The sequence below is a fragment of the Pocillopora damicornis genome, chromosome 6 (genome assembly GCF_964200805.1).
Source record: "Pocillopora damicornis chromosome 6, jaPocDami1.2, whole genome shotgun sequence".
Classification (NCBI taxonomy): domain Eukaryota; kingdom Metazoa; phylum Cnidaria; class Anthozoa; order Scleractinia; family Pocilloporidae; genus Pocillopora; species Pocillopora damicornis.
Window position 1 is genome coordinate 2,007,284 of NC_142675.1, and position 26,513 is coordinate 2,033,796.

General features: G+C 37.6%; 1 protein-coding gene and 1 long non-coding RNA gene across 5 annotated transcripts; both read left to right on the forward strand.

Moving 5' to 3' along the window:
* Nucleotides 1-1,016: 1,016 nt before the first annotated feature.
* On the forward strand, nucleotides 1,017-3,199 carry LOC149043395 (uncharacterized). Its single transcript, XR_016187821.1, has 3 exons — nucleotides 1,017-1,303; nucleotides 1,422-1,649; nucleotides 2,237-3,199. It is a non-coding gene; the product is annotated as an uncharacterized LOC149043395 (long non-coding RNA).
* Nucleotides 3,200-3,925: 726 nt separating this feature from the next.
* Nucleotides 3,926-16,289, forward strand: LOC149043396 (ubiquitin carboxyl-terminal hydrolase 2-like). Of its 4 annotated transcripts, none has more exons than XR_016187819.1 (13): nucleotides 3,926-4,118; nucleotides 4,213-4,328; nucleotides 4,637-4,700; nucleotides 5,404-5,471; nucleotides 6,901-7,006; nucleotides 8,916-9,880; nucleotides 10,403-10,467; nucleotides 10,984-11,087; nucleotides 12,011-12,148; nucleotides 13,138-13,216; nucleotides 13,579-13,683; nucleotides 14,199-14,325; nucleotides 14,998-16,289. XR_016187819.1 is itself a non-coding variant. In XM_089209984.1 (13 exons), the coding sequence occupies exons 6-13, from the start codon at nucleotides 8,979-8,981 to the stop codon at nucleotides 15,083-15,085; spliced, it is 762 nt and encodes a 253-aa protein (XP_089066110.1). In that variant the 5' UTR covers nucleotides 3,941-4,118; nucleotides 4,213-4,328; nucleotides 4,637-4,700; nucleotides 5,404-5,471; nucleotides 6,901-7,006; nucleotides 8,916-8,978; the 3' UTR covers nucleotides 15,086-16,289. The 4 variants fall into 4 exon arrangements, 3 of the variants coding, with proteins under 3 accessions (XP_089066111.1, XP_089066110.1, XP_089066112.1); XM_089209984.1 differs by having other exon boundaries at nucleotides 3,941-4,118; nucleotides 8,916-9,034; XM_089209985.1 differs by lacking the exon at nucleotides 8,916-9,880 and having other exon boundaries at nucleotides 3,935-4,118.
* Nucleotides 16,290-26,513: the final 10,224 nt, after the last annotated feature.

The window sequence follows — 26,513 nt, forward strand, 5'->3', positions numbered from 1 at the left end:
CGATGGTAACAGCCTATCACCAAAGGAAACAAAACCTGCAGCTTACGCTGATCTTCATTTCACATACACACTCTTAACACAGTTTGATTGTTTATTACAAGTTTCATTGGAAATGAGTTATATAATAAACAATAACGAAGGCCATACCTGACCACTTATGTATAAAAACTTGCTAAAAAATACTAATAGTATAAATTTTGGAAGAAAAACATGGATAAAACTTTACTTGAAAGATTATTCTTAGTTTCATTCGAGCGGATCCGCTATAAGTGACCGTTCAATACAGGTGGACGACAACACAAGTACTGATTTTGAGATAGAGGCAAGGTTGACCACGACCACCCAATGGGGGTGACTGCTAAATAAAGGTGGAAATTACGACAATAGTTGGAACGTCAGTTCGGCTTATGAGCGGTTATGTTACTTAAAGTTATGAATGACGAGTCGAGACAAGTATTTAATTGTAAAAGGTACGCTTCGGCAATTGGTTATGATTTGCATTTTTGATGGTAGCTCTCAAGAAAATAGGGTGCCTTCCGGAAAATCGTCTTTCGGGCGCTACTTTTAAAGAAACCACAAAATATAGATATCCCAGTAAGGCTAAGGTGTGTGAGGCTTTTCGAGTAGAGGTAATGACATACGCAAGAAAGATTTCGATGAAAATATTTCAAATTTCGGAATATTATTACGTTATATCTTTGTGCGTAAATATCTGACGAACATTCGGGCCTATTTTCCTGAAACTCCAAGAAAATCAACATAACCTAAATTATGCGTTATAATAGAAGCCACACAGGTTAGAACATACCTCGAGTGCGTGGTATCTGAAGAAATCAGTCACAGCTTTTGCTAGTCCTTCACCAGCATTACTTACCACAAGTGAGGAAGTGGACCGTAAACAAATATAAGTTTATCACCTAGTTTTTGACCTAGATGTCAAACGCGTACATTACATTACGCATGCGCGTTTGCGCCTATTTTTTTTTATATTTTCAGCGGTCTTTTCCTGGGCGATCGACAACTGTTTTGAAATGTTTTTCGGAGAGGGATGAAACAGTATGTCAAGTTTACCACCATTTCAAACTCTGCGGATGACTCGAGGTTATTTTAATAATCAAAGTGCGAACAAAACGGAAAAAAAGGCCGAAGACTTGAAGTTTGAGATTTGATTTTCTGACAATCGAGATGCGCACACGAGGCTACAAATCTTCAAGATCAGTCTTAACATGTTAATGTCTTACTTCTATGAATCACGAAGTTGTATGTGGGGATGATCGTGAGATATTCGTTACGATAATAGAAGGTAGTTCAGAATTTGATCTTATTTTACTGCAACTTTGAAATGAAATTGTGTAAAGTTGGAGGTGGCCCCCAAGCTTCAAATCGCTTCAAATAACATTGTCTTTTCTTTCTCTTTGTAGTCACCTAGGACACAAGGCTTTAAAAAATGTTCCAGCTTCAGGATTGAGTTGCTCTTACTACAGCCTTCGGCGAAATCGGTTTCGGGAGGTTGAGGTGGATTTCCCAAGTCATGGCTCACAACTGTCTTTGGCCTTTTTGCTCTCCAAGTCTGTTATACATGGTATGTCGGTGTGTATCTTAACAACGGTTAAAGTCTTGCCTCAATCATCCCCGATTTTTGTGTTTTGGTGAGTATTTTTTTAATTGCCTCTTTGGGCTTGAAGGGCTGACTAGAGGACAAACTTCGGTAAAACTTGTTTATCACATGGCCCCCAAATCCCTCACCGCTGTCAGTTCATTGTTTATTTATTTCGCTTTCGGTCCAACCAGTTCATTTACCTCAAATAAATACGTGGGCTTTGTCTCATGAGTTTAAACTGGTGCCGTTTCATGTTCTTCATGTTCATGTGTTATTCAAAACGAATGGCGTCAGCTTCATTCTGTCTGGTTTATTTCAGTACAATACTTCTGCCATGCGAAGTGAATTTTGAGTCGAAATGTATTATGAAACTCGCAGATTGAAATTATCAAACTTTCTCTGGTTCATAAAGTATGAGACGATTGATACAACAATTGAATAATTACTCAAGGGGCTGGAACTCCTTGATTCTTTAAAATGTTAATTACAGTATTTCTGTCGTATTTGAAAGCGGATTTCAGGTTAAAATGCCTTCAAACCAGTTTGACTTGCATTTAACTTTGTCAGAAATGTCTTGATCCTTAAATTTTTTGAGACTGATGATAGGAAATATATTTTATGTACTGTGCTGTTTAGGGAGATGTGATGTGACCCTACTACATATAGTTGGTACTATATCCTTTGAAGTAGAAGAAGTTGGTATGTGATCCATGGATTTTCCTGTAATTGATATGTTTCTTTATTCTCATCACTTGTCTCTTTGATACTGTGTTGTCATTATAAGGAGAAATACTGTCTTGGTCACTCTTGGGAGCTTAAATGTTAAGCATTGCGTCAGTTTGCACAAAGTATCACATAATGCTGTCATTATCTCCTCTTTAGAACTCTTTCAACAACTTTTTTTCAAATTTGATGAAAATCTCAAGATGGTTTTAAATTAGTTTATCTCAGTGTCTCAGTATATCCTTTGAAGTAGAAGAAGTTGGTATTTGATCCATGGATTTTCCTGTAATTGATATGTTTCTTTATTCTCATCACTTGTCTCTTTGATACTGTGTTGTCATTATAAGGAGAAATACTGTCTTGGTCACTCTTGGGAGCCTAAATGTTAAGCATTGCGTCAGTTTGCACAAAGTATCACATAATGCTGTCATTATCTCCTCTTTAGAACTCTTTCAACAACTTTTTTTCAAATTTGATGAAAATCTCAAGATGGTTTTAAATCAGTTTATCTCAGTGTCCCAAGGGGTCAAGAATGAAATTGATAAGTGAATTTTTGGTTTTGAATATGCCACAATCCTCTTGAAAAAAAGAAGAACCACTTTTATGCTTCATAGTTGGGTTTTATGCCCATTTCCTATACTTTGTTTGAAAAAGTATCTTTTTGAATGTATATAGAGATTTTTGTGGAAGAGGGAATGGTATATAGTCAAGTAGAGAGGTTTCCTTAGTCTAGAGATAGATTATCCAAGCTGTAAATTGTACAGGAAAATATATATTATTTATGAGATTTAAGTGCAGGAATTTTGTAATATATTTATTTGAGAGTGATAAGAATAAAGTTTCTTCAATTTTGATTAAATTATTGCACATTGAAAAGTTCTTGTTGTAGTATGTTTAGTGGACTGCAACATCTTGACTGCATACTGTAAGTCGAAATTTTGGGAAACTTATGTAAATCAGCTCAAAACTATCTTTGTTGTTGATTTAAAGGTTAAGTTTAATTCATGAGATGACTTGACCTGATCCAGATGTATGGTTATCCAAAAGGAATATACAAATTAACAGTGCAACACTAGCGGCAGATCAAATAAATGAAGGAACATTATGCAACTTAAATCCCCTTTTTTTCAACCTGACCAAACTTTCCTCTTTTTTGCTTCGTTTTTCTGTGAACTATTTCAGTATCCATTTTAACTGTCCAACTGCCTGGAACAGATAAGAGATGATTGAGATTAATCTACTTATCTGTTTAATTACCAACAGTCCTGTTCTTCCCCCCCCCCCCCCCACCCACTCCTCTAACCGTCTTCCTCTATAGACCCTGTCAATTTATTAGTTCCCCTCTAAACTCAGCCGGGTAACTCCATGTTTTAAGCTGCTGAACCCATTGGTTCACCAGTTAGCCCAACATCTGTGCGTTTGTTCGATTTGTTTCGTTTTTCATTCAGACCTTTAACGATGAAATCACCTTTCAATAAAGCAGGACCCCCCCTACCTCCCCCTCCAGCTCTTCCCATTGCCTGCCCCACCCTTCCCCCTTTTTCTCCCCCTCCTAACTAATGTTGGTCAGCGGCGCATCGCAAGAATACCACCGCACGTGCGATGATTAATGAATCCTATATGAAGTATCGATCTGAACAGCTGTCATGGCGTCCTTTGCAGGAAGTTTCTTTCCAGATTTCATGCGCAGATAATTCAACATTGCAAAGGCTTGAAATTCGAAAAATGAATTTAGACCGAGCCCTTCTTCCTGGGCCATTATGTGCACCTCTTGCCTACGATCCTTCATTCAAAGGTTTGTGCGTGTTGTCCTTCTATTACGAAGTCCTCGCCAGGTTGTAAATATTAACCAGGCAAGCAAATTCACCTGCTTTCCTCGCATCCTGCAGTTGAGGTCCGCCTTCATGAGCCACTCTGGAAGGTTCAGTTTTCTCCAGACGATGTTGCTATTGAAGTTCTGACTTTGTGTTCCCAACTGGAGCCACTTTGCAAGAAGGAGTACGCTGTAAGGAACATTTCCATCGTTTTTATCTTGTTTAGTTTATTTCACTTTTCTTTTGTTTGTCTTAGTTGGCGAAGTCACCAAAAATACACAAAGGTAGTTTTTAGCCTCTCGCGCTGATCATTGTCGATGCATTACTCGAGTTAAAATCGCATTTACAACTGAAGATGACATAAGAATGTCGAAACATGTCTTGCAAACTAAAAGTTGTGGTCTCTTTATTAAGAATTATTTTCCATCATGTATTGAATTCTCGAGTTGCAAGGATTTTCATCAAAAATTTTGGGGATAAATCTGTTTTTCGATTTCAGACAACAATGGGAAAGATCGATGCAGGCCATAAAGTGGAATATCAAAACAAATTTGAACCAAAAGGTAAATCTGCAGGATACGTATGTTTAATTCTCAACGTATTCATCAACCGTTTTAACGAATAGAAGGGTTTGTACATAGTCTTGAATTCTTTAGAAAATGTGGACATTTTCACCTATAAGTTATTCTTCAAAGCTGTTTTGGGGAGGTAAGGGTTAAAACGTGAAAAAGAAAGAAGATGAAAGAAGACAATACTCAGTGAGTGACACAGGCATCCTTGGAGAAAAAGAACTCTTAAGTGCTTACAACAGGAGTCAAATCTATGACCTTTGGATTAGTATGTTGGATGCTCTACCACAGTGAGTTGTGTGAGACTTGTGACAGGCTAGGCTGTTAACTTACTCCATGATGACAAACTTCCTGTATACTGTGAGGATAGGAATGCTGTTTAGAGTTCCCTGAAATAATCAGCCAGGGCTTATTATAACTCATCCTGCTTTAACAAAGTTACCTTGGCTTAAAGTTTAACTCAAAAGTTACCTTGGCCAAAAGTTTTACTCAGAAGTTACCTTGGCTAAAAGTTTTACTCAAAGGTATCTGTAGAATTTTAATTGTCATCCAAATCCTCAATAACTATTATACAAAGTGAAAACCCATGATTTCAAATATTTGTTACAGAAAAAAGTAATTTGTTTAAAAGAAAAGTTTTTATTCATTTAGTCATATTTGTGGCATAAGTTTTCCTTTTTATATATTTTTGTTTCAGCACAAGTACTCTTTGAGAAAATGCGAGAAATGATCCATTTTCTTCCAGATCCTAAACCATCTTTGAAAGTAAGTTAGATATCATCTGTGATAAATTATAATTTGTTAAGGAACAATAATTATTAATATCAATGTTTTCTTTAATCACTCATGTGCAGTGTAGCACACATGCCTTTAATCATTACTTCAGATATGTGCTTGCTTGGACAATTCTAGCATTCACATTAGGCATAAATACCCTATTTCCTTGAATAAGCAGCTTGGTGCTCATTTAAAATTTTGCCTAAAAGAGGCGTGCTTAATTGAAGGAGGGTGCTTAAACAAGGGGGGTGCTTATCAATTTAGTGTAGTAATAGGAAAAATTAGCTCTTTAACTTCCAAGATCTCATTAATAATTCTCCTTACTGTCTGCCATACAGTTATTGTGATATTTGTTTGGAGAAATTGGTATTGGATCAACTTATAATCCCCTAATTGATATTTTTCTTTATTCTCATCACTTGTCTGCTTGATGTTGTATTGATAATGTAAGGAGAAATTCGGTCTTGGTCAGTCATGGGAGTTAAAGGGTTAAAGCACAGATAATACACATGCAGCTACTCTGCAAGCTCATGGGAATAGAATTTACTGGAATGGAAAAGAAATTATTCTTCTGTACTGATTCCTTTGTAGCTGAAGCTTGAAAAATTGTAAATGAAGTGACAATTAGAAACAGGTTTTTCTGGTACCCTACTAACCACAATAAAACCCTAACCCTGGAGGGGGGAGCAATTTATTCCAGGGGGGTGCATGTTTGAAACCATGGCCGAGGGGGTGGAGTGCTCATTCAGGGGAGGGAATTCAGTCGAGCGTGGGTGCTTATTTGAGGAAATATTGTTCAGGACTTTTTTTGTAGTTGCTAGCTCTATCTTGTGTTTCACTAATTAAGACTCAAGTGGTTATTCAGGGAAATAGTGCTCTACGTAGTTATGCATGAGCAGTTATGACTTTATTATCTTGTTTATTGTAAGCTTCAAATATCCTTATCATAGAAAAAAAAAACTGAGGAAAGTTAGAAAAAATATTATGTGAACTTTAACCCTTTAACTTTCAAGATCTAATTGTTAATTCTCCCATCCAGCTGTTACACATTTTCTTGTAAATTAGTTACAGGAATTTGGTGTTAGATCAAGAAAACAACTTATACTTGATGAGTTTGAATATTCTCAATACCTGTTTGGTGGATAATATTTGAATATTATAAGGAGAAGTTACATGTTAATCACTACTGGAAGTGAAAGGATTAATCATTTAATGTGCAGTTTTTAAGGGGATTATACAATAAATGATAAAATTTATTGTACAAACCATTGTTTAAAAGTAAATAGAGTAGAGTCTTAAATGTTGATTGGTTTGGGAAAGAGACATAAATGTCTTCTATTGTCAGATGGCATTTGCATTCCTTCCTTATTCTCTCACTTTTTTTGGGATCTTGACTCATGGACAATTTACTTTTTAGGATTACTTGCGACAGACTGGATTGTCTCTACTGTTTCCAAAAGTCACTTCATATTTGATAAATCCTGACAGACCAGCATTTCAAACCCAGAAATCTTCCATGGATGGTAATTTGTTTCTTATATATCTGAATTTCTCTCTTTTCCATGATATTTTGATACTGTTTTGAATATTAAACTGCTTTTAGCAGGTAGAACAGAATTTTGAAAAATTAAAGGACAGGTACATTTAACCTGACAGCTTATTTTATGCATGTAAACTATCATAAATGAATGATTATAAAAGTCTCATCTAATTCAGAAAAACTTATCATGTGATGTGACAGAAAAGCGGTCAATCCTTCACACCTAACATCAGTTTGCATATTCTTAATTCTGTTTGCCTGAGTACACATTTCCCATAGTACTGACAGAGAGAATTTGTTTAACAACCAAGGGTTCTTTTATCTTGTGATCATTTCATTTATTCTAGCGACCTTAAAATGTTTGATTCAGGGGGTAGCTGTAGGAAGGAATCAGATGCCAGTCACTCTTAACTGTTTAACCCCATAGAGAAATTAGATTCTAATATCTACTTACAATATCACCCCTGAATCAAACATTAAGGTTATGAGAGTAAAGGAAATGATCACCAGCTAAAGAAGCTCTCAAGGAAATGTATAGAGAACAGTATGGAGAATATGCATACTGATGTTAGGGTGTGAAGGGTAAAGGGTTGAAGAGTTATACAGATGCCGACTTCTTTTATTTAAAGAAGCAAAATGCATTAAAGAGACAACAAGACTGAAAACATTTGATTATGTGGTCTGATTGCCCAGGTGAGAGTAGATCAGAGAACAGCTATTCCTTTGACACTGGATGATGTTTTTGCAACCTGAACTGCATTTATCATCAGGGTATTTAAGGAAACTGTTAAATTCCATTCAGGTTATTCAAACCTTAGGCACTCGCATGAAATGATAGTCCAGTACTCAATACTGCTCTCACCTTGAGAATCAGAACACATGATCATCTGTTACTCTTAGGCTCAAGCAAAAAAAAAAAAATACAGAAGAACAGAAAGGTATAATATATAACATGTTATATAATAAGATCAGTTATGCACACAATCTGATTGGTTCTCAATTATGGTCTATTTGAGGACAGACGTATAGATGACATCATCATTAAAACTTTTTTTAATTATTTATTATATATATAAAACAAATAGATTCCAAGTTGCTGTGCGTCTATTCAGTAATAGATCACAAAGGACGTCAAAATATGGTAAGAACATCAGTGACACGCTCAGCTGCGCCTCACGTGCCACTTTTTTGTTCTTACCACATTTTGAGGTCATCTGTGATCTATTACTGAACAGACGCATGGCAACTTGGAATCTATGTGATAAGTTGATGTTGCATTCTCGATTGCAGTTGTGCGTCAATTGAGATAATGCCTTTAAAACTGTGTACCATGCTGGGACATTTACTCTAAATCTGGTTTACTGAACATTGCTTTAGATCACAAGGCACAAAGTGGAAAAATTAATGATGAAAAATCAAGGACCAAATAAACAAAAATACTAGAACCAAAGATTTAAGAATACAAAAATAACATAGAAAGCAATCATTTACATTGTCCAACTCTTAACCCTTCACCTCCCAGAAGTGATTAACATAAAACTTCTATCCATACATTCTCCAGCAAACAGGTAATGAGAATATTCAAACTTATCAGGTAAAAGCAGCTATTTTGATCTAGCACCAAGTTCTCATAACAAATTTATAAGGAAATGTGTAGCAGCTACAGGGGAGAATTAACAATCAGATCTTGGGAGGTAAAGGGTTAAGAGAAAAAAAACAAGGAATTTTCCTTCTGCTTAATTTTCCTAGTGTGATTTGAAGCCTCCATGTGCTCTTCTAAGTGTACAATTATATTCCAAAATTAGTTATGTGAATTATAATTATCAAACATTAACATAAAAAATATGTTTGAGTGTGACTCGCGTCACAGTTGATTGTGGTTATTGTTTCAGGATATTTTCCACACCTTGGAATGTTGAACCAGCTGATAACACTGAGTCATCAGCTGAACAGTGATGCCTTCAACCTCACCAATCATAAATACATGGCTCATCAGACTGCACTGCTATATGTAAGATACTGTTTAATTAAAACATTACCCAAATTATCTTTGTTTGTTTTTCATATTTTCTTGTAAGGAAGATTCTATTCATAGAATTTAGGAAATGATTTTGCTATTGTTTTGCTATTGAGACCATTTTTTGCCTTCTTGAATACTTTCTATGGTTATAATCATTGCTGATCCTAGCAGTATGCAGGATGCATGTCATATGAACTTCGTAATAGACCTTGCACACTGTAGAGTCTCTGTAGCTCAGTAGTAGAGCATTGATGCATAGAATTTGAAGGTCAGAGGTTCAATTCCTCATGGGGACTCAGAATTTTTTCTTTGTCCTGTGCTTGTGACAAGACAAAAAACATCTTTCTTAATCATGAGAAAGGTTTGGTTTTTGATTGTGGCAAAATTCAGTGATAACAAATTCTTGTTGAGTAAGAAAAATGCTTCATTTTGAGCTTGGTAATGATTTTTTCATCAAACTCACAAGCATCGGTTTTAGGAAAAATTTTGAGTCCCACGAGGAAGTGAACCTAATCAGTGCTTCACCACTCAGTCTCAGAGACTCTTTACAGTGAGCTGAAGGCAATTCCCAGGTGTGCTCATGCCACTTGTCCTGCATACAACATTGCAGTGACTCAGCTCACCATAGAGCGTCTTTGTTGCTCAGTAGCTTAGTGATAGGCTGGTTGATATTTGTCAGCTTCATTAGGCTTGTTGAAAAGTTTGCTGTTTTGCAGGGTTGTTCCCCACACTGAACATAAGTGTCCATGCTTTGGGAATTTGTTTTTGCACTGTTCCTTGTGACCAATTATGCTGATAGACTGGTGTCAATAGTTTAACTACAGCACTGTACCAAGCGTATGTTCATTCTAAGTGCTCCTGATTATGTTTTCTCTTTTGTCTGTGAATAGCAATCTGTAAATCAGGCAGATTAATTAGGTTTTGCAATTGTTCGTAAATTGAACTGAAATGCGTGCGGGAAATCTTTTTCGTTTTTAAATTTCAAATTACAAGTTTCCTCTTCCTCTCCCCCCTTTGTACTCTTTTGTTGTATCCATGCGCGGCGCGCGTGATTTCACAAATTAGCCAATCACGTCTAAGAACTCTGACCTTGGCATAGAAAACTGACGTACACATTTTTCGAGTTCTTTTGCTGTTTGTTTTAACTTAGTTTAGTTGGTTGTTTTTTGAGCTTTCGTCAGCGCAAATTTGTTACCCTTTGATATGAATTTTAAGAAGGTTTGGAGTTTTTATTTTAGTCAACTGTTGTGGTGTATTTAATAAGGGTAATACTTATTTTATACGAAAAAGCCTCATTTCGCAAATGGTTTTTTACAGTGTGGGTATTACTTCTTACTTTTCTCTCAATTGTTTTTTTAGTCATCGACAGAATGCTGAGAAGTCATGGAAAAGTTATCTTTCACGAGATGACAGCTGGATGACTGGTGAGTCAGATGAGGTTATTTCTTTGGAAACATTGCAATGCACATGCTGACGGCCCATAATTTTAGTTGCGATTCGTTCGTGCGCGCTTTAAAAGTTGCAACTTTATGTTTTGATGCGGGCTAAATATAGAATTATCCTGTAAATCGACATTTTTTGTAAAGGGTACAAGACCCTTTTTTCTCTCTTACTTTGAAATGAATATCAGCTTTCTTCCTGTAAAATAACTTAGTGAATTTGAAACTCCTGAGTAGAATAAGAGACAAGTTGTCACTAATACTATTAACTTTGCAGCGATTGTGAAATATCCTCGTTGCGTATATTTTAAGATATATTCAAGACTTGTAACCCACGGTTGCATTCTAAAACTGAAGTCTCACGGAGATTAAACAACCAATTTCAGTGCAAGAAATGTTAGTAATCGTTAGGAATGCCATTTTTGCTATTTACAGGACGAAGAAAAAAATGTTCTGGAGCATGAGAGTGGTTTGAAGTATTCATTGCTGTTCTTGTTTCAGATCTTTTCGTAGGACAGTTGAAAAGCATGTTGAAATGTTGTCATTGTGATTACACGTCAGTCACCTTTGACCCGTTCTGGGACTTGTCACTTCCCATACCAAGGGTAAGTCGCCCAGCTGATTCAAAGAAGAAGCAGTAACAACCCAAAAAAAAACAGAACTTAACGGTCTTAAGTGTCGTCGATCTGCTAGGGAACCTCTGCCACAATTCTATTTAGTAAATGGAATTGTCTTAAATCGGATAGATGTAGTACTTAGGATGAAGAGTTAGCAGCACACAATATTTTTTCTCTTTGGCTGTGATAAGTCAAACTTTAAAAAAAATGCATATTACTACTTTACATACAAATTTTTTTTACCAAAAAACGTTCAATAAAGGAAACTGATATCGAAGCTAATGCTTCCAAATCTGCTTGGCTTTCTCTATTTAATTTGCTTTCAAATTTTTGAGGGCTATCTGTTGTATGCCGAAGTTAAATACTCCATGCTATTAAAATACTCCGTGTGAAGAACTCTATTAGTGACATGCCGCGAATTTAGTTTAAACAGTTCCGTGTCTTTCATGTTTATTCGTCACGAAAATAAGCAATGAAGAAATAAGCCATATAAAAGTTTTATGTTCCTTATTTATTCATTTTGTATATCACTCTTGTGCTTATTATTTATTTAGGAGTCAGGGTTCCGTTTCTCGAAGGTTCCGATAACTTAACGGGCCTGTAAAGCTGTTGCGATTTTCATTCCATGCGGGGTTTCCAAGGTTTTAAAAAGCATACAAAAAAGCTTTCAGCCTTAGAAATAAAACGATTGGTTATCGCTTGTTTATCGTTAAAATTTTGATGTTAAAATATGGTCACGGGCCCGTTAAGTTACGGGGACTTTCGAGAAACGGGTACCAGGTTATGAAAACGTAAAGTCGTCAATGGTAAAACGTTGACTCTACTCTATCACGCTAGCTGAGGAAGAGAACAGCAGATAAAACTCTTATTGTTGCGACCATGACAGGACTATTTCGTATTGTTCTCGTCAGAAATCCCGCCATTCATCATTATCATCTTCATCGTGGTCCGGAAGGCGATCCAGTGGGGCAAATGACAGCGATATTACCATTAGAGACTGTATCCTTACCTTCACCAAGGAGGAAGTATTGGATGGCGACGAAAGACCAGTAAGTACGAAACAAAATTGTCTGTAATTTCCAAGGAAATAAATTGCCTTAGTTATGGCGACCCAAATGATTATGGTTTAGTTTTACTTGCCATTTTCCAGGTTTGTTCTTTTATGTGCGGGAAGATAGTTATTAAGACAGAGTTTTAGATCCACGTTTGGTATGTTCACCGCAATCGTCAAACAGCGGTCAGCAGTTTGTTTTTAGAAGTTAGAAGTTTCGTGACTTTCAGCTTTTTGATCGAAGTCGGCTGTCGCCTGAAAAAAAAATCAACATGAGCGCTGCCATCTTGAATCACGCAAAGGATGGGGGTCCTTCATTTCAATCACAAAATGTGGCGAAAAGATTGGTTTTCTAGTGTCCCAAACAGATTGGTTATGAAGAAAAGACTTCAATTCATATATGATAGGACATGCGTGAGAACTTTCGAACAGGAAGAGAAAAAGCGTCAGAGGAGTTCAACTTCCTGAAACTGCCTTGCCCGAAGTTCAAACGTGGACGGCAAACGTCGCACGTGACCGCTAGAGTCTGGTCACGTGACTCCTAGACGTTTGCAGTCACACGTAGTCAGAAACAAACGTGGATCTAAAACTCCCTGATGATTTTCTTAGACACGAGGCTCGAACCTTCTACCTTCTTATTTGAGTGGAGTTGGTATATCCATTTTGCTAGGTACGCAGAGCGTACGAAGTGGCGATTGTATTAAAATTAATCTGATGCACAATTAATCAATGTGACTATTCTAGTAATTTCGTGCCCAAGTCTTCCGTTCGTCACAATTTTGGCATCGACAACAGCTGTTCATTAAACCCTTTTACAACACATTGCTTTTTTACTGTTATATTCTACAACGATACAACAGCAGGCACATGCAGTCATAGACTGCTTTTTATTTCAGGGAGTTGTTCTTCGCAATTACCCATCCCTGATCATAATACACAAGTTAACTTCCGATCTCCAGTCATTTAATATACGTTTTTCTCTCTCAGACTTGCGACAAGTGTAAGGCCAAGAGGAAATCAACGAAGAAATTCTCAATACAAAGATTTCCGCCAATCCTTGTTCTTCGTATCCTTTCGCTGTCAATATGTCTTGTAGTTGTGTACCATGGAACCTCAGTTTAGGGGGCTCTCTTGGGGAAATGAAAAAGAGTCCACTGTATAGAGGTGTCCCTTCAATGAAGGTGATTAAGTACTGCTAGAGGAGTTGGGACCCAAGTTTGTGTCCCTTAAGGTGCCTTAAAAATAGGTTCCACCGCACCAGCTAGAGAGCAACGTAACGGCTGTTTGTTTGATGAGCGCTTTTTTTTAGTTTGATATTTATTTAACTGCCAACATACTGGGCATCCAATGCAAAAAAATATGTCTGAAAAAAGCGTGTTTCTAATTTCAATTTCTTTTGAGATTTTACCTTAATGTCCATTTAAACAGATTTAAAAAGATTCTCAGGTTTCAGTTTTCGATCCAAGCTACAGACGAATGTGGAATTCCCTTTATCCAAGCTGGATCTCTCTGAATTTGCTGCCGACAGCCAAGGTAAAAATGTCTTGAGTATTTCGTTCTGTTGGAACGTTCGTCAGCCATCGACAAACCGAAAACTTGTTGGGACGCTAAATAAGCGCTGTCAGTTTTAGCCAGAAATTTATGAACTTTCTAAAAGATGCTTATGTCTACGAGTCCGTATTTGCACAGTTCGACAACATTTGCTGCTCATTTGGCTGTTAAATGAAAACCAGTTTTTAAGTCAAAAACCCTTTTGACAAGTTTGTCGTGGTTTTGTCGACGTTCAATCTCTTGTTGTCTCAAAGAGCTTCCGGGTAAAAAGGTGTTGCGTGACAAGACAAAACAAGTTTGAAGAGGATTAGAGTCACGCTATGTCACGCATTTTTAGGCAATTCTTAAATTGAAAGACTAACTCGCAAATTAGCTGTAAGTAGCTAAGAAGAATGAAGTTTAACATCATGTTGCAAATTTTGCAGAGTGTCTGCAAAATATTAATTTAAGTTGCCTCGCACGGATGCCATGTGGTATGATTGTTTGATTGCTTTCAGAGGGTCGGTCAGCGGTGTACTCCTTGTACGCAGTCTCGAATCATTCCGGCAGCACCTATGGCGGCCATTACATGGCTTACTGTAAACACCCGATCAGCAAACAGTGGCACTGCTTTAACGATTCACGGTGAGTTTTGCTTTCTACGTGAAGTGGATACGCTTAAGTCTCATTTGCGCATCAACATAAGATCACAATTCTCTGATAATGATGAAAACAGTTGCCAAAATTGAAAGCGCCTTTTGGGGCCAGCTATCCCCGAAAATTTCGGCCCAAATTTTCGTTGAGTGCGAACAGTGATTCAAGTTTTTTTTTTGGTATTGCCTCGTCACGTTCTGTGATTGGTTCAGGAAACTCGTGCCATCCTCTCAACCAATCAGAAAACAAACCTAGAACCAAGCGCGCCTGGCCACTCGTATTTTCCCGCGCTTCAGGCAGTTTGCCTGTGTGGACCCTGAAGTCTGACTGGCTACTTGTGACATTTTTTTCTTGATTCTGATTGCTCTGTTTTCATAACAAATGCGATTCAAGATCACTTTCGATTATCAGTTGAAAAGTACTCTATTCCACGTGCTAGAATCCTCAGCATTTCATGTCAGTCTAAAATAGTTTACGGTAAAAGGATACAGTTCGAACTGAAAATTACTGAATCATGACAATTTTTCCTCCTTGCGACAAACTGGTCACTTCGCGATTATTTTCGAACGTCTGCGGAAATATCGCGAAATTTCTGATTTTTCTTTAAGTGCTTATAATGTTGAACTTTCTGTGAAGGTTAACAGTGGTTTGTTTTGTATTCAGGGTGGATGAAATTTCTTCATCACGGGTTCAAGGAGCACAAGCATACATCCTATTTTACGAGAAAGATGAAAGAAAATCATCGCTATGACATGAGGTTCAAACCACAAATGCTGGCATTTGTTGGGTATCACCCAATCCTTTGAAGCGTGACTCTTAAAAGCTTGCGTGACATTTGCGTGATCTTTTTTCTACGGGTATTAGAAATAGGAGCGGTGATTTTATCATTTATCCTGAAGGAGAAAATCTTCTGCAGGTCGATCTTGAAAACATTATTAAAGTAAAGCATTTGTATATCGTATGCGTTCAGGTTTTTTTTTTTTCAAGTTGCGATTTTTCCGAATTGATTTTTGTGTGACAACTCGTTCAGTAGCACTGCGATGGTCTTGATTCCTGGGTTTAGGTATTAAGGTATGAAAGAGACTGGGTAGGCGTTGATTGTCTATCATCATTGTCTATCAGCAGTTACGTAATGATTATGGAAATGAAATTGGATGATGAGATAAAATTTACATCGATCAGAAGATGATGAAAAGTATTGAGTCAAAATTATTTTGGGTATTCTTAGTAGAGAAGACGGTGACCTTGTTCTGCAAGTCTATTTAGTGAAACTTTTCTACCGAAATTTCTTTGCATGTAAACCTTTCACCCTCCCAAGATCTTGTTAGTAATTATCCTTTGAGGTAGGAGAAGTTGGTATTTGAACCACGGATTTTCCTGTCATTGATATGTTTCTGTTTTCTCATCGCTTGTCTGTTTGATTCTGTGTTGTCATTATAAGGAGAAATACTGTCTTGGTCACTCAAGGGAGCTAAAGCGTTAAGCATTGGGTTGGTTTGCACAAAGTATCACATAACGCAGTAGTCATCTCCTTTTAGAACTCTTTCAACGACTTGTTTTCAAATTTGATGAAAATCTCAAGATGGTTTAAAATCAGTGTCTCGGTGTCCCTAGGTGTCAAGAATGAAATTGAAAAGTGAATTTTTAGTTATGATTATGTCACTACTCTCTTGAAAACAAAAGAACAGCTATTACGCTTCATAGTCGGGTTTTATACTAATTGATTTTACCTTGTTTGAAAAAGTATCTTTTTGAATGTATAAAGATATTTTTTCTGGAATAGAGACTGGTACTTGGTCAAGTAGAAAAGTTTCCCTAGTCTGGAGATGCTATAGTTTATACAAGCTATAATTTTTACAGGAAAATATGTCTTATTTATGAGGTTTGAGTGCAGAAATTTTGTAATATATTTATTTGAGAGTGATAGGAATAAAGTTTCTTCAACTTTGATTAAATTATTGCACTTTGAAATATTCTTGTTGTAATTTGTGTTGTGGACTGCAACATCTCGACTGCATACTGCTTGTTGAAATTTCGTGAAACTTACAGAAATCAACTAATAACTATATTTGTTGTTGATTTAAACGTTAAGTTTAATTCATGAGATGACTTAACCAGCTTCAGACGTATGGTTATCCAAAAGGAATGTGGAAATAAACTGCGGGACGCTAGCGGCGGATTAAAAAAAAAAAGGAAAGAAAAGTTGCGCAACCCAAATCCTCTTTTTTTTCAACCCGACCGAACTTTTTCATCTTCTTTTCGCTCGTTCGTTAGTTTGTTAACAATTTCAGTTTCCATTTTAACTGTGTAACTGCCAGGAGCAGACACGAGATGACTGAGATCAGATGAACTGAATATCCAGCGCCATAAAAGTCAATGCAGTCGTTAGCCTATCTCTGGGAATTTAACCCTCACTGGCCCCCTCTCATTCCCTTCTCTGACTTTCTATTTAAGTGGTAGAAACGACAAAGAGTGATTAAGCAAAATATCGCATGTAATCACTCCAGGTCGACAATAATCATTCTACCTTGCACTGCTTACACCGTCAGTGCAGCATTCCCACTTGCGTAAAGTGCTTATAAATTAAGGGAAACACACGCATGTTACACCAAAAAACCTGCGTGTGGCAGGTGAGGCCGATGACTCGCAGTTTCTCGTAGTTTTCAATTCCTCTTTTGTTTTTCAGCACACGCATATGCTTGTAATTTTTTACACGGATGCGATCGAAATTAATTGGAAAAGCATTCCTTGAAATAGGAAGTCGTCGTGTGTTTTGAGCGAAAAAGATCATCAAGTGATCAAAATGGCAACGATGGCAACGATGGTTGCATCACCCGCTCCAATATGCTCCAATACGAAGTCTAAGATCTTTTTAACTTCCTAGCAAACGTCCAAAAGTCTGGCTGCTCGCTGTAATGGACAGAACTGAGGAAGTCGCTCCAAAACGTCGTGAAAGACCGCGAATAGACAGTTAAACTCTCCGTCCTTCCCAGACCCCTTAAGAAAAGAAGCGGACCTGGCCATGGGGAGAGGGCGCTGGGGGCAAAAAAATTACCGTGCGAATGGACCCCTTCCCCTTCCCTCTTGGTTAGTTTTGTCAACGATTTGGAATGTTTTGGCCGGAAAACAAAATTGAAAATTGATTGTGATTTTCAATTTTTAATTTTTAGACTTCCGCCGAAAACAGAAAAATTAAGCCATGCCACAAACTGCAACATTGTCAGAAGAGCAAATTGCCGCTCAGTTTCAATTTTTCTCTTCATTGCTGACAGGATAAAGTAAAAATATAAGTTATATTTCAATATTCTATCAAAAGGGAAAAATTAAAAAATTTCAATTTAGTACTTTCGTATTTTTTATGATAAAAAATAACGACAATCGAAAATTGACATCAATTTTCAATTTTTGATTTAAAACGAAACTGAATGGACGGATGACACACGAGCCCCTTTTAGGCCGCTTGTCAATCAACGTAATGACGCTAGGCTTATGCAAATTTATTCTGAAACCAATATTTTCCTGTTAACAAAATTGATTTGAGAGAGAGAAAAGAGAGGATAAATAAATTATTTATCGGCTTGAGGTAGTGATCGACGTCTTTGCTTAAAATTACTGCCCAGCCGGAAAAACGAGATATATTTGTGAAAAATGGCAACGAAAGTAGGGATGTACTCGGCGACTCACGAAAGCGCTACCGTTGCCTGAGGGAAGAGATAGGAAAACACGGACCGCATAGACAACCAATCAGATTGCCCTCTGAAAAAAAAAAACGCATACCGTATGTGCGATGAATATATATGAGGTATTTATCAGGACAGTTGTCATGGTGTCCTTTGCAGAAGATTCTATGCAGATTTCATGCGCAGATAATCCAACATTGCAAAGGCTTGAAATTCGAAAAATAAACTTAGACCGAGCCTATCTTCCTGGGCCATTATGTGCACCTCTTACCTACGACCCTTCATTCAAAGGTTTGTGCGTGTTCAACGTCCTTCTATTACGAAGTCCTCGCCAGATTGTAAATATTAACCAGACAAGCAAATTCACCTGTTTTCCTCGCATCCTGCAGTTGAGGTTCGCCTTCATGAGCCACTCTGGAAGGTTCAGTTTTCTCCCGACGATGTCGCTATTCAAGTTCTGAGTTTGTGTCAGTTTCGTGTTTGGAAACCCTGATGAAACCCTCGCACTCGTTTTTGAAATAGTAGTCCGTAATTGTACAATTCGACAAAATTTGCTGCTTATTTGGCCGTTAATTAAATGAAAACCAGTCCTGAACACATATATCTCTTTGGCAAGTTTGTCGTGGTTTTGTCGAAGTTCAATCTCTTCTTTGCTCAAAGAGCTTCTGGGATAACCGCCGTCAATTCCTTTCACCCGGTTCTTAAATATAGCTGGGAAATTTTCGACACTTCTTTGGTTTTTTTAGACATTAAAATTTCAATTGAAGGCAACGGTTTATGCACTAGTGTTTACCACAAACCTACAGATTCACACAGGTAATTTAGCGTTAACAACTGGGTTGAAAACGTAAATTAGCCACCGTAAAGGGTAAAAAAGCTGACGTTTCGAGCGTTAGCCCTTCGTCAGAGCGATTCGTCTGACGAAGGGCTAACGCTCGAAACGTCAGCTTTTTTACCCTTTACGGTGGCTAATTTACGTTTTCAACCCAGTTGTTAACACTAAATTACCTAGTTTGAAGCTACACTGGTTTGCAGATTTAATGAATGTAACCGAAGAAGTTACAATTCATAGACCCAACGTTTCGACACTCCTGTCTAGTGCCTTCATCAGGGGTGATCTAAACGCTGCAACAAGAGGTCCTTTTATATGATCACTAATTAGCGGCCTTTTTTCTGACGAGGTGTAAATAGGCGCCAGGAAGCAGACTGCCATCGTCACGATTTAAAGGAGCGTGGGCGGAGTTAATGTGCCAAGCCTCCAAACAAAGGCGCTGGTGGTAACGCCGATTAGTAGTGATAATCTTAGAATTATCCCACCCAATTGTATGGTTGGTTAGGCAAGTATGCTCCGATAAAGCTGAATTTTCCTTTTTGCAAAGAAAAACCGCTTTTTGGTGCTCTTTTAACCGCGTACCAAACTGACGTTTGGTCTGTCCGATGTATTCGTTATCACAGTCATTGCAAGGAATAGAATAAATGGCGTCGGTTCGTTGTTCTTTCGTGACAGGATCCTTAGGTTTGGGGCATATTTTCGCCAAACCTAAGGATCCTGTCACGAAAGAACAACGAACCGACGCCATTTATTCTATTCCTTGCAATGACTGTGATAACGAATACATCGGACAGACCAAACGCCAGTTTGGTACACGGTTAAAAGAGCACCAAAAAGCGGTTTTTCTTTGCAAAAAGGAAAATTCAGCTTTATCGGAGCATACTTGCCTAACCAACCATACAATTGGGTGGGATAATTCTAAGATTATCACTACTAATCGGCGTTACCACCAGCGCCTTTGTTTGGAGGCTTGGCACATTAACTCCGCCCACGCTCCTTTAAATCGTGACGATGGCAGTCTGCTTCCTGACGCCTATTTACACCTCGTCAGAAAAAAGGCCGCTAATTAGTGATCATATAAAAGGACCTCTTGTTGCAGCGTTTAGATCACCCCTGATGAAGGCACTAGACAGGAGTGTCGAAACGTTGGGTCTATGAATTGTAACTTCTTCGGTTACATTCATTAAATCTGCAAACCAGTGTAGCTTCAAACTATGTCTGATTGTCCACCTGGTTGCCGTGTGAACTTTACTAAATTACCTGCTATACTCTCCCACCGACGCAGCACCACAGTTTCTTTAGAAACTTACCCCTTTATACAGATTCACACAGTTACTTGTGGTATTCATCTTCGCAGCCATCGCACGTCAAGAATTTCATACCTTATTCACAGTTTCTCAGACTTCGTCAATTACTCCGGGTGACGACTCTGATTTTTCGAAAAAACTAGGGGCAATGTGCCAGTTTTTCGATAAACGTGGCTATCCTGTTTCTGTCGTTCAAGCGGGTTACACCCGTGCCAGACAAATTCATCGAAAGTCAGCACTAAAAACAGAAGGAAAACACTGACCGCATTCCTTTCACTCTCATATTGCACCTTCACAACCACGGAGTCAAATCTATTATTCTTAAAAAATTTAAATTATCTTCCAAATCGGCACTCTTAATCCCACAGTATCAAGCTCGCTTGTAGTTGCAAAGTGGATACTCAATATAATTACATATTAAGACCCAGAGAAAGAAATTAAAGTACCCGTGGCACTTCGACCATCAGGTCTAAGAAAGTCATCTCAAAAAAATTCACGTTATGCATTACAAATGGCTATTTTTGCGATTATTGTGCCATTATATGCTTTTTGGTTGCTAAAACAACCAATTTTTCCTTAGCTATATACTTCGTGATATTGCTTTATTATTCTTTGCTGACCAGATCTTAAGTAAGCAAGTAAGGAAAACCTTTATTCAAGTATCAATGTGTTTAGCCCAGATAAACTAATCGGGAACACCAATAAAATAGCAACACAATTAACATCTGTCCTATGGCACTAATTAACATATTTTTCTTATTCTATTGGTTACCAAGACTACAGCAATTGCTTTTGTTGGAAAGCATGTCGGCAAGATCCAATTTTCCTAGTTTTCTTAATAAAAAGGGGTAAACTCTTTAAATCAGTTATTTTTACTCCAATAGGCCTTAATAAACATAAAAACACACAATTTACTACAAAATCAAAAGCTAAACCGTATTGAAAAGGTATTTTCAACAATGCAGTTGTTTGTTGTACGTCAATTAAGTCCTCTATTAAAGATGTGAAGAGTCTTTCAGGTAATCTTTCAAGTTCAGTAGGAAATGCTGAAGACTTAACAAAGAAAACGTAGTGTTTTAGTTTTCATTCACAACAACAATCGTGATTGGTAAAAATAAAACAAAATAAAAAGGTGTTCTTACTTGTGCCATTCTCAATGGTGTAACCAACGCTCTCAATTCCTAGGTAATCGCCTAGGATTAACATCATTTAGATGTTGCACTCCTTGCCGGGTACGACATAGTGGGCACCGTGCATTGATTCGTAATGCATTTTCCAAACACGGACGGTGAATGGGTTGATGACAGTACCTCGTTATCGTACAATTATACAAGTTTGGCGAAATTGGCAAACGGCAAACTCCACACAACAAGTCAATGGGATCGTGTTCAGGCTGTCTTCCTTGTAATCGTCTACAGCGTCTTGGTTGCTCTGCCATGTTGATTTCTTTGGGATGGGAAAAACATTGTTAGAAGAGTTTAAATTCAATGATTTTATAGTTGGAGCTGATAAATTTACGAAAAAGTTATCAGAAGCAAGGAAAAATCATTGACCAATTATTCTAATTATAAAATTCCCTCCTATCTTGTACGTTGTACGTGTATTCCGAACTGCACCCAACTGAAAATGTAAAGCACAAAGATCGTACCCTCCTATATACAATTCTAGCACATGTCATATGCATATGCTGTCACATGCCCTTTGTCAGAGCGATTGGACGTCGGTCTAACTTTCGAAAAGTCAGGTTTTTTACCCTTTACAGTGGCTAATTTACGTTTTCAACTCAGTTGTTAACACTACAGTACCTGCTTCACTCTCTGTCTATAGAAACTTGCCTTACTTCCTAATTTGACATATTGATAGGATTCTGATGGGTCAATAATCAAAACAACTCACCAATAGCCAATCAAGTTCGAGTCTTGGATTTCAGGACATTTGGAGGCGTTGAAAATCTGTCAGCGAAACAATAGCCGGTGTTTCAGTGCGGTATGACATGGTTATTGTAGCAATATACAATATATGCCTTAAAGATATTTTGATCGTAGGCGGTTGTTTTGACCGAGTGAATGGTTTGAATAAACTATTTTTGCACTTGACGCGCGCGCTTCTCTTCTGCATGATTGTGCTGAGCTCTCTTGTATTTTTTCATATATATTATTAACACGTAATCACATTACTTTTCTCGTGAAATTTGGAATAAATTAGCACTTGTTAATTTTTTCAAATACCGCAAATTGCACTTGCCTTACGGGCTCGTGCAATTTTGTTAGTCTTTGAAAAAAATTTACTCGTGCTTATTTATTCCAAATTGCACTCGAAATGATTACCTTATTCCATACCCAATTAATCTTTCTGGAGGACTGTGAACAATTTTAAGTGGCAATCTCTATAATAGCAGTCAAGGCGTTTCGCACCGGAAAAAAGTTTTTCCTCAAACTTTGCCAATTGAACTATCTATTTGCGACCTGCGCCACCAACTTCGGCAAAAAGGAGGGACTGCTCGTAGTCGTAATGTTGTTATCGCCAGTTACACTTAAGGAAATCCTGTAATCTCGTTCGGAAATGTTTATACAGGTTTGAATAGCTTAAGTTCCCTAAAATCAAACATAAAAGAACAAAAGCCAAAAGTTTCTGCTAAGCACGTTAATGTGATACTCGACAAGTTTTGTTCACCTGTTTCGTCAAGAGACAGAATCATTTGCCAGAATTTAGCCAGTTAAAATGTTTAGAAAATTAATCAGTATGTTCTAAAAGCTGTGCCCTACCATCTTTTCTTTTTAAATGGTTAAAATCTTAGATTTATGAAGCTCCCAATTAAAACGGTCGGAGTTTGCTCAACAGATAATTTGCATTATTATCAATATACGCGGCCAAATAGAAAATCGGCCTCTTCAAAACACACGCTCAGCGGGCCGCAAAAGATTGACAGCGGGCTGCTAATGCATTATCAGCCCTACAGCTGATTGGTTCTTGCTTCATCATCCGATGGATTTTAACCAATTAGAGTAAGCCTAGTGTTGACGCGGGAAAACCATTCATTTGCGAAACTCCGGTTTTGAACTGCAGTTTTTTCAGTCGTCGAATCGTCTTCGAGCGAAAACTTAAGTAATGGAAGAAATTAGCAGTCAAAACTCAGATTTGGGGCTAGAAGATTTGGACAAATTAGAAGCAAAAGGTCAGGCGGAAAATACAAAAAGAGCCACTTCGTGGGGGATCAAAAAATTTGAGAAATGGTGCGACAAACGAAAGCTGAAGGTTGACTTCAATTGTGTAACACCGGTTGAGCTAAATGAATTACTGCGGAAATTCTACGCTGAAGTTCAATCGCCCTTTTCTATTTGCGCCCTTGTAGTGTCATTTGCGGCCCTCGCGGCCGCAAATGACACTACGCGGGCGCAAATAAACAATATTCCCTCAAAAAGTCATGTTATTCCCTTATTATTATGCAGTCACGCTAAAAGGAAATTAATAGGCGCAAGATGTTTTTTACATTTCTATGCTTTCGAACATCCTATCAGAAGAAATCAAGCGGAGTTTTTAATGGTCTGGAAATGAAAAATATCACCCAAGAAAGAAAGAGTATTTTTGACTCGAGGATCGATCACTCGGGCTTCGTATCGAGCGTTTTACCTGAGCTTTCGCCACTGGATAGTTGGTGTAATTGATTCTAAGAAAGTCTCGCATACTGGGGCTCTATATTCATTTATCATTTTCTCTTGCATCATACTCCAATTTAAATTAAAAAAGTGCAGTTATCAACGGCGATGCATAGATATTGAATGAACAATATTTACCTTGGCTTCTTTGATCGCTGAACCAGTTCGCCAAGTCCTGATCAAGCTCTGGATCTTTTGGTCGGTGGCGACCCATCGAGGCACGTTTCGCAGTCATCCTTAACTCGCCTGTAAACAAGACGAGTTGCTGGTTTCTCCATTTACGGACCATCGATTCCGATATGCCGTATTCGCGAGCGATTTCACGATTGTTGTTCACGGCTTCTGCTTCTGCTACAATCTTCAACTTGAAGTTTAGATCGTAGGAATGACGACGCGTACTTGGCATGATGACCTCTGATTTACGGTACGCTGAACGATTGCTTTGAGAATGAGATTGTAATTTTGAAACTGTTGAAAGTTTCATCAGCCGAGTGTTGTTTATAAACGTTAAACGTTAAAATGGAACACTCTTATAAACAACTCGGTTCAAAGGGGTATTTTCCCCTCCAAACTTAAGCATGCCAAGATCATTCCAATATTTAAGGATGGGGATGAAGCTGAACCGGGGAACTATCGTCCAATATCACTTCTTTCGGTCTTTAATAGACTCTTCGAGAAAATTATGTACAACCGCCTAAAGTCCTTTCTTAGCAAACATAACCTATTCTATGAGTCTCAATACGGTTTCCGTGAACAGCGCTCAACCGAGCATGCAATCCTTGATATTGTTAACAAAATTCAATCAAACATGGACAAGGGAATGTTCTCCTGTGGTGTATTTATTGACCTTCAAAAAGCATTTGATACCGTCAATCACTCTATCCTCCTTCATAAATTATCCCACTACGGCATTCGTGGTATAGTAAACGATTGGTTCTCCTTCTATCTGTCAAATAGAATCCAAACCACGCAAGTTGGTCCCCACGTATCTAGAAAGGAAAATACCCTTTGCGGCGTTCCTCAGGGGAGTGTACTTGGTCCCCTACTGTTTCTTATTTATGTAAATGACATTTACATGGCCTCTGACATACTAACCTTTTATCTCTTTGCTGATGACACTAACCTTTTATATGCTGATAAAAACCTAAAATCTCTCGAAACTATCATCAACTGTGAACTATTTAATGTTGTCGGCTGGTTAATCGCTAATAAACTCTCGTTAAATATTAAGAAAACAAACTATATAATTTTTCATCCATATCAAAAACGCATTAATTTTAACATCCGCATTAAGGCCTATGATAGCCGCACTAAAACGTTTTTTGATCTTGAACGTAAGGATCATGTTAAATACCTAGGGGTAATAATTGACCAACATTTATCTTGGAAACATCACATTAATTATATTGCTTTGAAAATCAGCAGAAATATTGGAATTATTTCGAGACTAAGACACGTTGTCCCCTTAAAAACACTTCTAAGTATTTATAATTCTTTAATTTCTCCCTATATGTCTTACGGCCTCATTGCCTGGGGCCAAGCCTCCAAATCTTATTTAGAAAAAATTCTTATACTCCAAAAGAGAGCTGTTCGCTTGATCTACTTTCTGCCTTTCAGAACGCATGCGATTCCATATTTCGTGCAATCTAACATCCTGCCAATAACAATGCTCTACTTCAAACTTTCATCAATCTTAATGCTCGATATAACCACTAACTCTGCACCTAAAAATATCTGCAATCTTTTTATTTCTACACAAGACATACATCAGTATAATACCCGATCAGCATCTTCTGGTAACTACTATATTAACTATTCTAGGCTTAATCATCATAAAAACTCTTTTTCTATCGTTGGGGCTAAAATTTGGAACAGTATTCCCGAAAGCTATCGAAGTCTGCCGAAGCACATATTCAAAAAGAAAATTCAAGCATCACTATTTGCAACTCTAGGAAGTCTGGATAGTTATGCTGACACTAGCACTCTTATTTCTGAAATAAAAAAGGCATCTTAATTATAATTCAAACATAATATATTAATTTACTTTTTATCACCTTTTCCCTCTTTTGTCAAATAATGTATGCAAAATCGAGTAATTCGCATAATTCGTGTTTTTGTAATTCGTGTTGTATGTCCTTAACACCGCCTGCCTAGATTAGCTCGCTATTTGCAGGAGGTGATTATTGTACAAAGATTTTCCTGCAAACTTAATAAACTTGAAACTTGAACTTACTTGAAACTTGAACTTGCGAGATGACTGAGGTTAGATGGCTGAATATGCAGCGCCATAAAAGTCAATGCAGTCGTTAGCCTATCTCTGGGAATTTTAACCCTCAACGCGCCCCCCATTCCCTTTAAGTGGTAGAAACGGCAAAGTGTGATTAAGCAAATGCTTGTAACTTAAGAGAAACACACGCATGTTACACCAAAAAACCCGCGTCTAGAAGAAGAGGCCGATGACTCGTAGTTTCTCGTAGTTTTCAATTCCTCTTTTGTTTTTCAGTACACGCTTATGCTTGTAATTTTTTACATAGATGCGATCGAAATTAATTGGAAAAGCATTCCTTGAAATAGGAAGTCGTCGTGTGTTTTGAGCGAAAAAGATCATCAAGTGATCAAAATGGCAACGATGGTTGCATCACCCGCTCCAATATGCTCCAATACGAAGTCAAAGATCTTTTTAACTTCCTAGCAAACGTCCAAA

What these genes read in the sequence shown, in the direction of transcription:
- LOC149043396 (XM_089209984.1), top strand. Translation starts at nt 8,979, where the DNA reads ATGCCTTCAACCTCACCAATCATAAATACATGGCTCATCAGACTGCAC. An exon ending in AGATGACAGCTGGATGACTG is followed by an intron (nt 10,468 to 10,983) that starts GTGAGTCAGATG and finishes TTCTTGTTTCAG; the next exon opens with ATCTTTTCGTAGGACAGTTG. An exon ending in TCCGCCAATCCTTGTTCTTC is followed by an intron (nt 13,217 to 13,578) that starts GTATCCTTTCGC and finishes CCATTTAAACAG; the next exon opens with ATTTAAAAAGATTCTCAGGT.